Genomic DNA, 16079 nt, shown 5'->3' with positions numbered 1-16079 from the left:
ACTACAAGACGCAAAACCCATTCCACACGAAATACTCACACTTCCCACAGAATCAGGCGGCACAGGACTAAAATGTATTAAAAGAACCTTAGACACAACTAGGATCAGATATATAGACAAAATAATACAAGAATCGACAGGAAATAAATTCGGGTCATACTACTTAGGGACACGACTAACACAATTTAAAAAGATCGACCACACACTCCCCCATTTCGGAGGTAAGACACTCCCTCCTTTTTACAAAGAATGCGTAGGACTAGTAAACAAATACCCAGACACAATAAATAAACAATTAGACAGTAAACAGATATACAGAACAATAAACACACCAAACAAACGCAGAGAACAAGACCTAATGCACGCATCAGGACTAACATTAGATAACATGAGAGTGGCCTCAGAAAACTTACATAAACATGATACTTCTAGATACAGTAAGCATATAACATACAGACTGATGTTCAACGCCTTACCAACAAACAACACGCCCAGATGCGCCTTATGCCGAGCGCTTTGTCCAACACAAAATGTACACATTTTCACAAACTGCATTAAAACAAAAACACTGATTAGAGCCACAATAAACACAATACAAAAAACAATACGACAACCCATACATACAGAAATAGCATTTAGACATAATATCATCCCCAAAACTGACAATGCAACACATGAAATAAACATACACATCCTAGCAGCAGCAAGACAAGCGATTTGGACTGCATGGATGGGTCAAGTACACAGACAAAACACCACTAATACCGACATGTCATTAATATTTCTTAACATAATACAAAAGAAATACAAAGATAAAGAGAGAGAAACAAGATGGAACAAATATACCGACCTAATAGCACAATTCAGATAGATGACCTTCCACCGAGACATTTCAACTCTCTGCACCACACCCACAACCTGACCCTACCCCTCCCCTCCGCCCCCCCCCCCCCCCCTAGCTAGCTTTACAAACTTTATTTATACATATATTATTTACACCTCTATTATCGATCATTTACCTGACTGATCACTTACTATTATATATTCCTTCCCCTAGTATTTAGTTATTCCTCCTTCCCTTACTTTTGCTGTAGTATTATCCTTTTCTATATTAACTTCCCCTTTCGCCCCCTCTACCACACTGATATAGCCATAACTTTTTCACCAACTTCACTGCCAAACAACCTAGTTACAAACAACGAGGTGCGTCCATGTCTATTCTTACCCCCCCCCCCCCCTTTCTCTCTCAGCATTGATAATGATACACAACCCGATGAATCGATCATCCTTCTCCTAACTCTTCGGCCTCCGGAATAATATAATCAGAACCATTCTGTATATAACTAATTCTAACCTTTTCCTTTGTTTCTACCCCATCCCCCCCCCCCTCCCCCACACAGTACATCCAATCCTACCCCACATCTAGATAGATAATACAGACAGCCCCCTTCCCATCACCCGATACAAACGGAGACGGAAAAGAATACCAACATAAACGACAGAAGATCTCGCCAAGGAAAAATGCAGAGTACCACCCTTTTTGTATTTTTATTTATCTGATTGCAAAAATATAGCTAGAGTAGAGAACACAGACCCTATTTCGGCTCTAAAAGATCATGTGGCAGATAAAACCATCTAATAATTAATGATACTAATACTAACATACAAAACAACACCCCCCCCCCCCCCCCACCTAAAAATTCCCTACTTATACTAAACTCAACAAAATAACAATAACAAACCTCCAAGGAAAGGACGTGACACAAGTGTTTAGTAAGATATAATCCCCCTTTTTTTTTTTTTTTTTTTTCCGATGCGGCCCCGGCGAACTCGGCGCAACGGCCCACGGCAGAGACGGCGCGGGCAATGTGTGTGCCGCGCAGCATGCCGGAGGGGTCTAGTCCCGCCCAACCCGCCTGAAGCGCGGCTGAAACAATTGCGCTGCGGCGTCTAGACTGCAGTGGACAACATGTATGCAGATGAGATCAGTCGGGGCCGACTCGGAAAGAAGAATATTTACAATATTTATAATATTAAAACGTACACCTTGTACACCCACAGTCACAACTGCCCCCCCCCCCCCCCCCCACGATTCTAACCTTATCGAAAAATTAACTATATTCATAGAATAATAAAATAACCAATGCTGCATAGGGAAAGACCACGTGCACAGTAGTTGAAGCAGCGAATGACGCTCGGCTAGAGAGCGGGAAAGTGGGTGGCCACCCTTGGACTCCTAAGGGAGCAAGGGAATAGGTTACTAACAAATTAATCAAAAGTTTTCCTTTTAAAAGCATAACCACCTTCATCACCAGTTCCAATCTACTCCCACAATTTAGCAATAGCCCAAGAACATCAACCGACCACAACAATTAATAAACCCACAAGACGTTTGACCCGTGTATTCACCATCCCAACAACAGAAGCAATTCAGAAACCTCCCCCCCCCCCCCCCCCCCCCCCCCCCCCCCCCATCCAACCTAAAACCTAAACCTAAACTCATTTCCACAATAACCCCATTTTACAGAAGTTCGAATATTCCGATCAGCTGATAGGCTGCAGCCTTTCAACTCCCACCAATCAAAACCCTCAGAATCCAACACCCCCCCCCCTCCCCTACTAAACGTCTGTCAGTCCCAGACAATTTATCTAAACAACATTACAAACTGCCCTGAATCATCAATAAACCGATTGGTACAGGATCTCTGTCATCCACCAATCGCAACACATTTTATCTACTCTCCACATCCAACCATGAACAGCTATTTAATTGTCAATTTAAATCATCTAAAAAAAAAAACAAAAAATAACAAAATTTATTACAACCCACCAACCCAATATAACCTCTAACTGACCAACTACCCAATTAACCCCCCACCCTCCATGAACGCGTTAGGCAACATTAATATTTCAACCATTATTTCATTTATAAAAAAAAAAAAAAAAAAAAAAAAAAAAAAAAAAAAAAAAAAAAATTAAATTATTATCGTAACGTACGATACAGAAGCAGTTAATGCCAAAGCCTTCCTACTGCTACTACTACTAAACACATAATAATTAACCTAACAAATACAATTTTTACTAATTAAGAGGGTCATTAGATAGGATAGCCTGGGTCTAAAAAAAAAAAAAAATGTCTGGACGTGGCAAAGGAGGAAAAGGATTGGGAAAGGGTGGCGCCAAGCGTCATCGTAAAGTCCTTCGTGACAACATCCAGGGTATCACCAAGCCCGCCATCCGTCGTCTCGCTCGTAGAGGTGGTGTGAAACGTATCTCCGGACTCATCTACGAAGAGACCAGAGGCGTACTCAAAGTTTTCCTTGAGAACGTGATCAGAGATGCTGTCACCTACACTGAGCATGCCAAGAGGAAGACCGTCACTGCTATGGACGTTGTCTACGCCTTGAAACGCCAGGGACGTACTCTGTACGGATTCGGTGGATAGATCTCTCCTCATCTAGCCCTGCACCCCATCCACCCAAACGGCCCTTTTCAGGGCCACCCTCACAATTTCCCGGTTGACTACCGACTGATTACAAACGCATCACAATCTTATCTTTCTTCAATATGACACGTGTTTTGAAGCAATTCTGTACTGAATGGATATTTTGATTTACGGAACAAATACTTTAATCTGAGCAGTAGGGTAAAATCGGGTGATTTCGCCGTTTTTTCACTCCTGGTCTGCCGTGAGAGGCTAATTTGCCAATTGGGCAACACAACCACTGACAATAAGTTTACCTGGTCAATTTAATTATATTTTCATGAAGTGTTTACGTAGGGCTATGTTGTATTTTATTCACAAGAGTCCTTTTAAAACTGCCACTGTTGTCGGGTAACTTCGCCGCGAGATGTTGTACTTAGTTTTTCTCGCTACAAGGCAATATAAGGAACAATTTCCATTTCCATTTAACACATATTTATCGGCACTTGTATCGAGTGCGATGATGTATGTATAGGGCCTTCGCGGGGGCACATTACAATGCCGGTCACAAGATCATAATCATAATAGCCTGCTGCCCATCCATACCCGAGACGACTGGTTTCTGGTTTTTATACCCACTTAACATATTTATTATTTACTTTTCTTTAACTTAGATTTCAGTGCTAACGCACAGCTTCTATTACACACAAAAAAATCGTCTTTGGAATAATTATTGTATGATTGTGATGATAGTGATGTGCGGCGAATTTACCCGAAACTATAGACTTTTGAAAAAAAATGTATTAACATCTTTAGAAATATTTTTCTGATGATAATATACACTGATAATGAAAATAAAATGGACGTGGAAACCACATTGATTTTGTGACCAGAGCCTTCACATTCGAATTGCACAATGTTAGTGAAGGGATGCCGTTGCAGTCAAAGATCAAAGAGTCAAGGGTGTTACAGCATGTCTCGCCATACTTTTCATGCATTGCTATTGCCTTGGGATCCCTTGTAAAGCGCTTTGAGCACGCTTAGCGGGTATTGCGCTATATAAAAGCTTGCTGTAACGTGACACGAAAACTAACTCGTCGTCTCTATCTTTTCATTCTAAAACGAAGCCACGCATAAGTCTGTACACAAAGAATTTCGTAAAGTAGGAAATGAAAAAAGTAATACAGGGGGGTGATGCGTTGAAAACCGGGTAGTCAAACGGGAATAAGTGTGGGGCCCTGAAAAGGGCCGGTGTGAAGGGGAGGGGCATCGAGCAATTTACTTGCTGGTGGTGTATTTGGTGACAGCCTTGGTGCCTTCACTGACAGCGTGCTTGGCAAGTTCACCGGGGAGCAAGAGACGGACAGCGGTCTGGATCTCTCGGGAGGTGATGGTGCTCCTCTTGTTGTAGTGAGCCAGGCGGCTGGCTTCGGCGGAGATGCGCTCGAAGATGTCATTCACAAAAGAGTTCATGATTGACATGGCCTTAGAAGAGATACCAGTGTCGGGGTGGACCTGTTTCAACACCTTGTAGATGTAGATTAGTGTTGGGTTATTTGATCGCTTTTACTCGATCGACGATCGAGCGCCAAGCCACGAGTCAGTGCTCGATCTCAATGCCGGAAGAGCGAGTTAGTAAAACGATTACTCGATCGTAAAACGATCAGGCGAGTTGTGAGCTTGAGACGATTTTAGATGCCTGTGTATTCTTTGTTAGTTCCCATCATCATCATCATCATCATCATCATCATCATCATCATCATCATCATCATCATCATCATCATCATCATCATCAGGGGCAGCGGTACGGTCTTTGGTAGGCACCCGAAAGGTACCGAGTTCGATCACCCGCCGCTGAGTGGTCTTGAGCAAGTCACCTTGCCCTAACTAAATTTGCGGCGCTGCACTGCGGCTATCGCTTGGGTTATTCCAGTCTTCCCTTAGAATAGACCCGAAAGACGAATCTCCCCTATGGGATGAATAAAGGGAATTATGTTTAATTTATTTATCATCACCATCATATCAGCGGGATCATCATCATCACCACCACCACCACCACCACCCTAATAATAATGGATAAAATAAATATCAACACATTTCAATGTAATAATCAATCTAAAATCAATCAGTGCTCCTAAAAGACCCTTTGATTTCTTTGTCTAATTCGTTCCATACTTTTGGAGTCCCGACAAAGAAAGATTTTCAGCTAACTATAGTTTATATATGGGAATATTAATCAGTCGTTTATATTGGAATCGGAGTTGTCTAGCAGGTGTATTAGTTCAAAGCGCATTTCCAAGGATTTACCATGCTCAATGAACTTCACAATATTTAATTTAATTTATTCCTCCGGCACGCCATATCGACCATACATCCATTTCGTACAGTAGGTACCGATCGCTGTTTGGAGTCTTTTTGTATTAAAGCTCTTTACAATACCCGTCATTGCTTATAAGATAAGAATACATTCACACCTGAGTCAAGTGCCTGACACACGGACTTAACGTCTGGATCACAATTTTCAACAATCACTGTCACTCATCCGGCCATTGACAAGGCTTGATTTTGTGACAAGAGACACCGTACCACTGAGCGACCGAACAAATAATCACCATCTGCGCCATCGTCATCATCATCATCATCATTATCATCATCCTCATCACAGCCGTAACAGCCAGCAAAACCACAATCATCATCTTCGGGTCCGGTCTATCCGTGTGGAGGGTGGGGGTGGAACCTGCTAAAGTATTTCATTTTTTAAACAGAAACACGATAATCATCATCATCATCATCATCGTCATCCATTGTCGTCGGCATCGTTATCATCGTGTCCGGGCAATCCGTGTGTGTCTGGGTGTGGAACCTGCTAAATATTATTATTATCTACCTACCTAATAAAAACACACCATTCTTGTTCATTTATTTTTCAAATAATGAAATGAAAGGCACGACCTTTCCCGCACACACAAGAGGCGATGACGACCAGTGACAAATTATGGGAGGTGGGGGCGGCCGACAACTTTTGGCGCGACATAAATATGAAATGTTAAGGTGACAGCGGGATGATGGTGGTGGGAGGGGGGGGGGGGGGTCTCAACCCTTCACTATCAACAACTGTTTGATGGCGTGTGTGTGTGTGTGTGTTTGTGTGTGTGTGTGTGTATGTGTGTGTGATGCGACGAACGATCATAATCAAGGCTGCCAGACAGCCAGATTTCTTCTTGCCCAAGTACCAAGTAGTCAAATAGACCCCAAATAGCCAAACACCACAAGCATTCTGACTCCCTTGAAAAACTCATTTGTTTTGATTAACAAAACAATCGACTACAGTTGGATAAACTTATCTTTTCATTTTTTTTAAACAAAATATTTTATTTTTAATGAATAATAATAGAAAAGCGTTTCTTAGTAACCAATTTTGAACTTGGCCATCTGGCAGCCCCCATCATAACCAGCTGCAGTCAAGCCAGCCACAGACATAAGAGAGGGAGGGGTATGTGAAGTTTCCTGTGGCAAACGAGTTGCTCGTGTTTTTTTTTTTTTCAAACGAATCACTGCTCGATGACGTCACTGACTCGAAACCCGCCCGAAACCGACTCGATTTTAGAGGACTCGATCGAAAACCCGCTCGATTTGATCGTTTCAAACTCGACCCAGCACTAGCTGTAACTTTCCTTCCTCCTGCGCTTCCTCTTCTTGTCGCCGGTGCGAACGGCCTTTGCCTTGCCGGCTTTTTTGGCGCCTTTGGCAGAAACTCCTCCTTTGGGTGGCATTTTTTCCGATTTGATTTTCTAGTGAAACTAGTAGAAGAATGAACCAGGGTTGCCAGATTATTTTTCAACAAAATGCCAGGAGAAGACTCAAAAAATGCCAAAACACTCAAAAAGATGCCAAAGTCTGTTGACTCCCACCCCCACTAAGAAAACTACTCACTTTTGATAGACAATTTACTATCATATCCTGGTGGCTTGCGTGTTTTCTTTTCTTTTTCTTTTTTTTTTTTAATTATACTAAATTTCCTGTTGGGGTAATTTTTTACCTACTGACTACTAAGTGAAGTGCTAAACCACTACACCACGGTTGGATTTTAAGAATGAAAAAGAAATACATTAACATGAAAGGTAAATACGTAAACAGTTAAATAATTATTGACAATTAAGAAAACTTACTGTTTCGTGTTTCTTATGATGTTTTTTGTTGAATCTGGTTCAAGTGCAGAGTCCAAAGAAGTTATAGAGAAAAAAATTAGAAACAATATCCATCACAGTTTTAATAGCAAAGTTTTGCGATGTGAAGAGATTTGTTTTTACGCGTTTAGAAATAATTAAGAAAAGGTGTCATTTGAAGTATAATATACAAGAAAAGAAAATGCCAAATGAAAATGCCAAATGCCAAATGATTTTTCTAATGCCAAACGGTTTTCAAAAATGCCAGATTTTTGGAATCTGGCATTTAAAATGCCAAACTGGCAACCCTGGAATGAACGGCGCGAAAACCATTTATATGAAAAATACCGGATGAAAAGCGAAGGGACGAGCCAATCGGAGAGAAGTATGCATTTTCTCAACGGTTGATTGGTCGAGCGGTTTGGCAAATTCATCTCTGCCCGATTTCGTATAAATAGTCATTCGGCGCGTTTCACGAGTCACTGTATTTTTTTAAAGTACACCCAACCACTTACAATAAACAATCATGTCTGGCCGTGGCAAAGGTGGAAAAGTTAAGGGCAAGTCCAAGTCCCGCTCTTCTCGCGCTGGACTCCAGTTCCCAGTTGGCAGAATTCACAGACTCTTGAGGAAAGGCAACTACGCCGAGCGCGTTGGTGCTGGTGCCCCAGTCTACTTGGCAGCTGTTCTTGAGTACCTCGCTGCTGAAGTTCTCGAGTTGGCAGGCAATGCTGCCCGTGACAACAAGAAGACCAGGATCATCCCCCGTCATCTCCAGCTCGCCATCCGCAATGACGAGGAGTTGAACAAGCTTCTGTCCGGAGTCACCATTGCTCAGGGTGGTGTTCTGCCAAACATCCAAGCCGTCCTCTTGCCCAAGAAGACCGGCAAAGCACCAGGAAAGAACTAAGCTCACCTCCAGCAGCCAGTCTTTCTGCTCCCAACACAACTGTCCTTTTCAGGACAACCACCACTCTTCCCCATTGGCTCCCAACGTAACATCGCATTTGCACTTTCTGGCACTCTCGAGTGCTTTTAGTTTTATGATTGTGTATGTGGCATGCTTTTCCTTCCAGATACCTACCAGGTTTTTTAGAATGGCTATTAACACTGCTCTGTATATTCCAATTCTAACTGTAAGTACCGGTTAGACCGTTTGAAGTTAGGGAGATAGGACGGCTTATGAGTACGTTGACATACATTACGGTTGACTGAAGTGTCTTAGTTTCTAGACGAAATAATACCTCAATTGAAGTCTCGGTTATACTATGCTACCCTTTATCTTTCCGCATTGGCACTGTCCTTGTCAACACAGGTGTGGTGTTCTGAACTTCTGAATCGCCTGCGAGTGACCAAATTTTTTTGTTGGCTTTTTTTTTCTTCTTTTTGTAGCCTAGAATATCGGTTTAAGGCGACGGTTGTGTTGAATCGTGTCGGGTACTCTCACCTTATGCTGAGCATCTATCACAGAGATGGGCCGCCCACAACTAAATTGGCATTGAAGTTGAAGGTTAGTTTCTGTTGGAATGGGACACCAACTTGTCTGCAGGGGAGTGTTAGACCACGAGTACAGATTTTGTGTGCGTGTGGGTGTGTATATGAATATTCCATCTTAACATCGGATGCATGCCTACACTCAATTTCAAATTTCAGGAACATGTTATGGATACATTGGGCAATAGTAAGGTCTTAGCAGACGACAAAACGTCTGACGCAAAGAGAGTATTAGGGTTTATGGTTGCAATGGCACTAGAGGTAACACAATGATGATGATGAGGTGGTGGTGATGGTGGCGGTGGTGGTGGTGGTGGTGGTGGTGGTGGTGGTGGTGGTGGTGGCTGTAGTAGTGATGGTCGTGGTAGCAGTTGTGGTAAGGATGGTGATGTAATGGTAGTGGTTGTAGTCCTAGGGATTATGAGGTGGCGGCAGTGGTTGTCGTAATGGTGGTAGGGATGATGATGATGATGATGATGACGATGATGATGATGATGATGATGATGATGATGATGATGTGGTGGTGGTGGTGGTGGTGGTGGTTGTGTCTTGGTTGTAGTAACGGTGGTAGGGATGATGCTCTGACGGCAGTTGTAGTAGTAGGCTAGTCGTCGTAGGTATGCCTGGCCTTATCTTGTGGTTTCTTAAATGGAGAACATCAAGCTATCCAAAAAGGGGAGGCCTTCCAAAAGCTCCTCGTGCTAAGGGAAACAACCCAGATATTCCCTCAACTAACCCTAAGAGAAAAAAAAAAAACAAAAAAAAAATAGTACCTTCAACTAACCCTAATAGCAAATACAAACACCCCAGCACCTTTACTAAGACTTATGACTAACCCTAAGAGAAAAAAAAAAAAAAAAAAAAAAAAAAACACCTAGTACCTTCAACTAACCCTAATAGCAAATACAAACACCCCAGCAACTTTACTAAGACTCATGACTAACCCTAATGGCGGATGAAAATCAAAGCAATGGTCGGATTTAGGAAAGTACACTCACCCATACAGGTTGGCAAACGCCGCTCAATTACCCACAAATTGAATAAATAAAGGCATGACAAAAGATCCAACCCACCCATAAAAAGCAAAAGCAACTATTCCATTATTCCATTCCCCATTCCCAACATCCAACATCGTCACCTTTCCGTTTCAGTTCAACTACCTATCCCCCCGGCCAGGGCAGCCCAAAAATGCTGGGTTGCACGGAAGGAGCTGACAAATAGATTGGACTAAAAAGACCTTTTTTTTTTTTTTTTTTTTTTTTCCGATTGAGAGCGCGGACTGCAGAAATAAAAAGTCCGCATTGGGAGAATACTTTCGCGTTTTTCCTTTTTTTTTCGCTTCAGAGCGCGGACTGCAGAAATAAAAAGTCCGCAGTGGGAGAATACTTTCGCATTTTTTCTTCTTTTTTTCGCTTCGAGCTGAAGCTTTGCAAACCCAATAAACAGCACTACTGCTTTGGGCTCAGACAAACCAAGGAATAAATACACATGCGAGTAAACAAATAAATCAATCAATAATAAAAATCTTCCCCTTCCTATTCAGCTCTTTATTGTTTTTAGACAGCCATTTGGTGATTACTTCTCACGAACTTATAGAAGGAACGAAATTGATTTCACTCACCGCTTTATTCTTGTTTTTTTAAAAGATAGCCTTTTTTAATGATCATTTCCCACTAACTGAATTATATAAATCAGACTATAAACGTTTAAGGTTACACATACAGTCGAACCTCAGAATAACAGATGGGGATATAACAAACACCCGATTATAACAGGAGCCTTTAAAATCCCCATTTTCCTCCCTCTTTGGTTTAACAAAATTTAAGGATTCCTATAGCAGGACTTTTAAGAGCCTAATTTGTTATGTATTAGGCTATATTACACTCAGTTAGCCTACAGCTAAAGGCAACAGATACGGTAGAGTCACGATCTCCCTGGCCAGGCGGAGTTGTCGTACCAGTAAGGTCGCGGGTTCGAGCCCACATTGCCGCCGTGAAGTTTTTATTCTTTGTTCTCTTCTGGAACTTTCCTACTCACTTTATTTCTTGTTATTAGCAACAGATAGCTACGCTAGGCCGAGCTCATGCTCTCTCTCTCTCTCTCTCTCTCTCTCTCTCTCTCTCTCTCTCTCTCTCTCTCTCTCTCTCTTCTAACAGTAATTGGCAGGCCAGTAAATGTCTAGTGAAAAAATTGTCTGAACATTTTGAACACGCGAAAATAAACCAGACGGACAAAAATATGGATTAACAAATACAAGAAGAAACTAGAAAACCTGGGTCATACTCAACCGTTGTTGTCGAAACAAAAGCCTCCAGCATCATCATACACGAAGGCATCCACTCCATAGCGAATTTACTCTACTTCTATCAGGGAAACGATACAGAGAGTCGAAATACCGCACGAATCGACACAAATTTACATTTGTCCCAATGGCCATCAAAACATTAAACCAATATTACTCCAAGCCCAAATAGATAGATGGATTAGAAAGAGCAGAAATTCAACATCACCACCGTGATCGTCTTCATCATCAATCAAAGTCCAAACCTCTATTTTGGTCATCACAAGAATAATACAAATCCTCATAATCTTCATTATCACAATCTTATATTATCGTTCAATTTTGACATCATGTTAGTGGAGGTGAATGCGTATCGCTCGAGTTTTCGGAGCCTCAAGAAGAAAACAAGTATGAAATTTGTGAGATCAAAACCCATATCCAGATCAAGGCCAAAGCCTCGTGGAACAAGAAGCAACCAGAATATATGAAAAGTGACCCCATGAGGCATTTAAAAGACAAGATCAAGTTGCCATTTTCAGACCGGAGAAGAAGAAGAAGAAGAAGAAGAAGAAGAAGAAGAAGAAGAAGAAGAAGGAGGAGGAGGAGGAGGAGGAGGAGGAGGAGATTTATCACAAAATATTTTAATCACGAACATCATAATAATGATCATTACCATTACCGCCATCATCATGTAATAATCAATTTGTACAGCTCGCAGAATTCACAAGTGCTCTAAGGTGCTACACATACAAAGACAATAGGACAAAGACAATAGGTAACAAAACACAAATACTATTGGCTTTCAAAAGCCTGCCTGAATTCAAAAGTTTCCAAAAATTACTGAGCTCGGGAGCATCTTTGATTTCTTTATCTAATTTGTTCCATTCTTTTGGGGTCCCGACAGAGAAACGATTTTTCAGCTAACGAACATTAATCAGTCTTCATTTTGGGATCGGAGTGGTCTAGCCGGTGTAGGAGTTCAATGCGCTTTTCCACAGATTTACCATGCTCAATGCATTTAATATTTTTTAAAAAAAAAGGTTTTATGGAACTTGCGACACATTTAGGTCATTTCAGCGCCAGTAAAAAGAATAAAATGGATTAGTCAAAATGTTCTAGATTTACAATCAAAGGACCCAAGAAAAAGTAAAACAAAGGGGAATTGGTTCAAATAGGGAACAGATGTAGAATCCAAGAGCATACCATCAATGTACTTAGTTTGAGATCACCTTAAAGTCTCATCCAGACACCAGCACAGGATCCTGTTTTTAAGGGTCTTACGGCGCTTGCAACACATTTAGGTTATATCAACGCTAGTAAAAAGGAAAATAATGGGATGGTAAAAAGTTCTAGAATTACAATTAAAGCATCCAAGAAAAGGAAGACAAAGGGGATTAGGTTTAAATAGGGAACATCTGTAGATTCCAAGCGCACATTATCAGTGTTCTTAGTTTGAGATCATCTAAACGTCTCCCCCAGACTCAAGCACAGGTCCCCATTAAGAGGAACACACTCAAATGTTTACAAATCATATATAATATGTAGACAATACATAATAAAGTGCATAACAGAGAGATGATTTACAAGACAAAAAAAACTCATCTTCCAAAACTCAAAATGTACATTCGACTGTTTCCCTAGGGTATTCGGCCAGGGCAAGGACAAAACTAAGTAATCTCATCCCAAGACAAAGACAGAGAGCAGATATAGGGGGATAGAAGACATTTAATTGCCTATATTGGTCAGTTTTGATCATTCTGTATGGTCAATATAGGTTAAAAATCGACATTTATGGTGAAAAATTTTAATTATCTGCGTTGATTCCCATTTTGCGATCTAATTTGGGGGTCTGACATAAAAAAATATAACAATATTGTGGCAAACGTTCCACAAAAACTAATGAAAGAATGACCTCCATATTCTTCCCTCTTGTCAACATTGTACTATAGTGTGTCACCATAGAGAGATTTTACGGCTTTAGCTTATGGAATTTTTATTAGACGATTACAAAGTTGAGAATCAAAATGTTATGACAAAATTGATGTAAAAAATTCAGATTTAGGATTATAATTTAAAATTCACATATCTTATCAAAAAAATCTCTCTATGGTGACATAATACATTATCTCTGTAATAACTGGAAATTTTCAGACAATTTCATTGAATAGATTCTGAGAAACATTTGACACAGTTTCCCATACCCTTAGAAAAATTACATAATGAGAAAATAGCAAAATGGCTTCCCGTTTTTCACACTTTTCTTACTACCTGTACCATTTTTGTGTTTTTCATGCCTTTATAGTCTACTTTAAGAATTTGGACTTCAATTATATTATTTCTAAGATAATAAAATATTATTTTCCACCAAAATCTCAAAATCAATTTTTTGAAGGATTTTCCTAATAATTAGACCCAAACCGCCCCTTAAATTAATATCATTATGGAACGCTACAAAGGCTGACAAAGTTCTTATTTATTATCTAATGATTCCATAAGGCATTTTTATTGTCAGAAGTTAACCAGAATAGAAACAAATATGCGTTAGATAAATCTAAAAACATGAATACATGGACCAACACTAGCCCCAAACGAATCAGGATTTCCGACCAGATTTTATGAATCTCTCTCTCTCTCTCTCTCTCTCTCTCTCTCTCTCTCTCTCTCTCTCTCTCTCTCTCTCTCATGCTCTTTTATAAATCCACTTTTCTCCCCCACACTCACCTCTCTTACTCTTTTATATTTATTTGATATTTCTACTGCTTTCCTCTTTATACGCACTCAAAGTTCCCTAAAAACCACTTTTTTTTTCAATCGAACAAAACAAAACAAAGCAAAAGGATTTTGCTACGTCAACTGCAACCGCAACAGCTTATTCGACAAAATTAACTTTTACTTATTGAAATTTGAAATGGAATAAAAGGCACAACATGATCGGGTTGCCAAAACGCATATTTAATACTTCAATAGCTGGTTAAAGTTTGAGATTGAGCAGGAGTTTAATTGATCAATTTTCTTCTGGTCTTATTTACATGAATTGTATCTCCTCCTGCATGCCTTCTTTTGTATATCTGGTGGTTTTTGCACGAAGATAGAGTTGAGTTAACAACAGAACCAACTCTCTAGCTTCATCATCATCATTGCCTTTTTCACCATGGGTCAGGGTCTAGGCCACAGACAGTTTCCATCCTTTTCTTTCATGACCTAACTTTTTTTTTTTTATCTCGTTCCATGTGTTATCACTTCTCTGCATATCAGCTTCTTTAATTCATGTTACTCGTAGCCTTCCCCTTGATCTTCTGCCCTGAGTGTTCCAGTCCAATACTTTCTTTGTTATAGTGGAATCATTCTTTCTAAGGGTGTGTCCAATCCACCTCCACCGTCTTCTTCCTATTTCCTCTCCCACTGGTTTCTGCTGTGTTCTTTTCCATACTTCTTCATTTTAAATCCTATCTATCCATTTTATTCTGAGTAGTCTACGCATGCACCTGCTTACGAAAACCTGTATCCTCCTTATACATGCCTGTGATGCATTCCAAGTTTCACATCCATACAGTAGGACAGACTTCACGTTTGAGTTGAAAAGTCTTAACTTTAGTCGAAGGGAGATATCTTTAGTTCTCCAAACTCGGTTCAAGGATGTGAATGCAGCCTGTGCCTTTCATATCCATGCTTTCACCTCTGCTTCCGTTCCTCCATCCTTGTCAATTATACTTCCGACTCTCTCGCTTATTGTTGATATCTTCTCTTCCCACTTAAATGTTCACTATACATTGCAAAGGGTTTTTTTTTAAATACAACATTAATAAAGAAGGAAAGAACACAAAGACGTAATTTACTTTAAACCATTTTAAGTCTGCATCTCATCTCACTCGTGTAACAGTTGACTCACTCCTGTAACACAGTTCACCGTTACAGGAGAGCGTTACAGGAATGAAAATCTGAAGAATATATGTTACTTGACACTACAGGAATTGTAATAAATCAATTATTTTGACTAAGCAAGCACTAAAATTCACTGATTAAAGGATGTTTAAAATGATTTTGAAAATTCTCAAAATTTTAATGAGAAAAAGCCCGTTACAGGAGTGAGGTGAGGGTCATGGTAAAAACTCATCATTTTGATATAAGTTCAAGCTGGTAGATGAAAAATAGATGGCTGCACGTTCTTGTTTTTCTTTCAGCATGTGAGGGGAAGGATGTCTTGTTGTATTTATGTTGACAGTTGAATGAATATATTTTATGGAAGAAAAACTAGGCGAAATTGATTACCGTTACAGGAGTGAGTCAAATGTCACCGACAAAGATTGATTCCCAAAACTGACATTAAAATGACCTTTTTAAAGATTAAAACTTAATAAATATAAATCAATATGGTATTTCTTTAAAATGAAGCAGGGATAGGAGGAAAAAAATATTGCTGTATGATTCAACAACACTTTAAAAAATTATATTTTTGTCAACCGACAGGCCATTTTGAACATGTGTGGAGTATATAAATAACTGTAGTTTATTCATTTATGGACCAAATTTCTCAATTTTTAGCATCTATACCAAAGAATCCGAAAGCGAAATATATAATATAATGGGACAAAAAAAAAAAAAAAAAAAAAAAAAAAAAAACGTCCATATAAGGGGATAGAAGCAAGCGTGACTTCCTGCCCACCATGGGAGGTCAAAGGACTCCGCCCGGGTCACATGGAAAAGACAAATGATA

At 40.1% G+C, this 16079-nt stretch overlaps 3 protein-coding genes across 3 annotated transcripts; 2 read left to right on the top strand and 1 right to left on the bottom strand.

Moving 5' to 3' along the window:
• The first annotated feature begins 1867 nt into the window (after positions 1-1867).
• LOC144967573 (histone H4) lies at positions 1868-3885 on the top strand. The gene has a single exon (XM_078905018.1). The coding sequence runs from the start codon at positions 3134-3136 to the stop codon at positions 3443-3445; it is 312 nt and encodes a 103-aa protein (XP_078761144.1). The 5' UTR covers positions 1868-3133; the 3' UTR covers positions 3446-3885.
• Positions 3886-4655: 770 nt separating this feature from the next.
• LOC144969203 (histone H2B.1/H2B.2-like) lies at positions 4656-7197 on the bottom strand. The gene is made up of 2 exons (XM_078908316.1): positions 7147-7197; positions 4656-4987 (listed from the first exon to the last, which is right to left on the bottom strand). The coding sequence occupies exons 1-2, from the start codon at positions 7195-7197 to the stop codon at positions 4703-4705; spliced, it is 336 nt and encodes a 111-aa protein (XP_078764442.1). The 3' UTR covers positions 4656-4702.
• An 869-nt stretch (positions 7198-8066) lies between these two features.
• On the top strand, positions 8067-8564 carry LOC144967572 (histone H2A). The gene has a single exon (XM_078905017.1). It carries the CDS (start codon positions 8117-8119, stop codon positions 8498-8500), a length of 384 nt encoding a protein of 127 aa, XP_078761143.1. The 5' UTR covers positions 8067-8116; the 3' UTR covers positions 8501-8564.
• The last annotated feature ends 7515 nt before the right edge of the window (positions 8565-16079 follow it).

The sequence above is a fragment of the Berghia stephanieae genome, chromosome 3 (genome assembly GCF_034508935.2).
Source record: "Berghia stephanieae isolate SIO BIC M18660-M18661 chromosome 3, UCSD_Bste_1.3, whole genome shotgun sequence".
NCBI lineage: Eukaryota > Metazoa > Mollusca > Gastropoda > Nudibranchia > Aeolidiidae > Berghia > Berghia stephanieae.
This window is presented reverse-complemented; position numbering and strand designations above follow the sequence as displayed.

Bases quoted from the DNA above. Each gene is read 5' to 3' on its own strand.
- LOC144967572 (XM_078905017.1), top strand. From the start codon at position 8,117: ATGTCTGGCCGTGGCAAAGGTGGAAAAGTTAAGGGCAAGTCCAAGTCC.
- LOC144969203 (XM_078908316.1), bottom strand. From the start codon at position 7,197: ATGCCACCCAAAGGAGGAGTTTCTGCCAAAGGCGCCAAAAAAGCCGGC. The intron at 4,988-7,146 runs GCAAAGGCCGTT...ATCGAGTAAAAG, and splicing joins GCGCCAAAAAAGCCGGCAAG to CGATCAAATAACCCAACACT.
- LOC144967573 (XM_078905018.1), top strand. From the start codon at position 3,134: ATGTCTGGACGTGGCAAAGGAGGAAAAGGATTGGGAAAGGGTGGCGCC.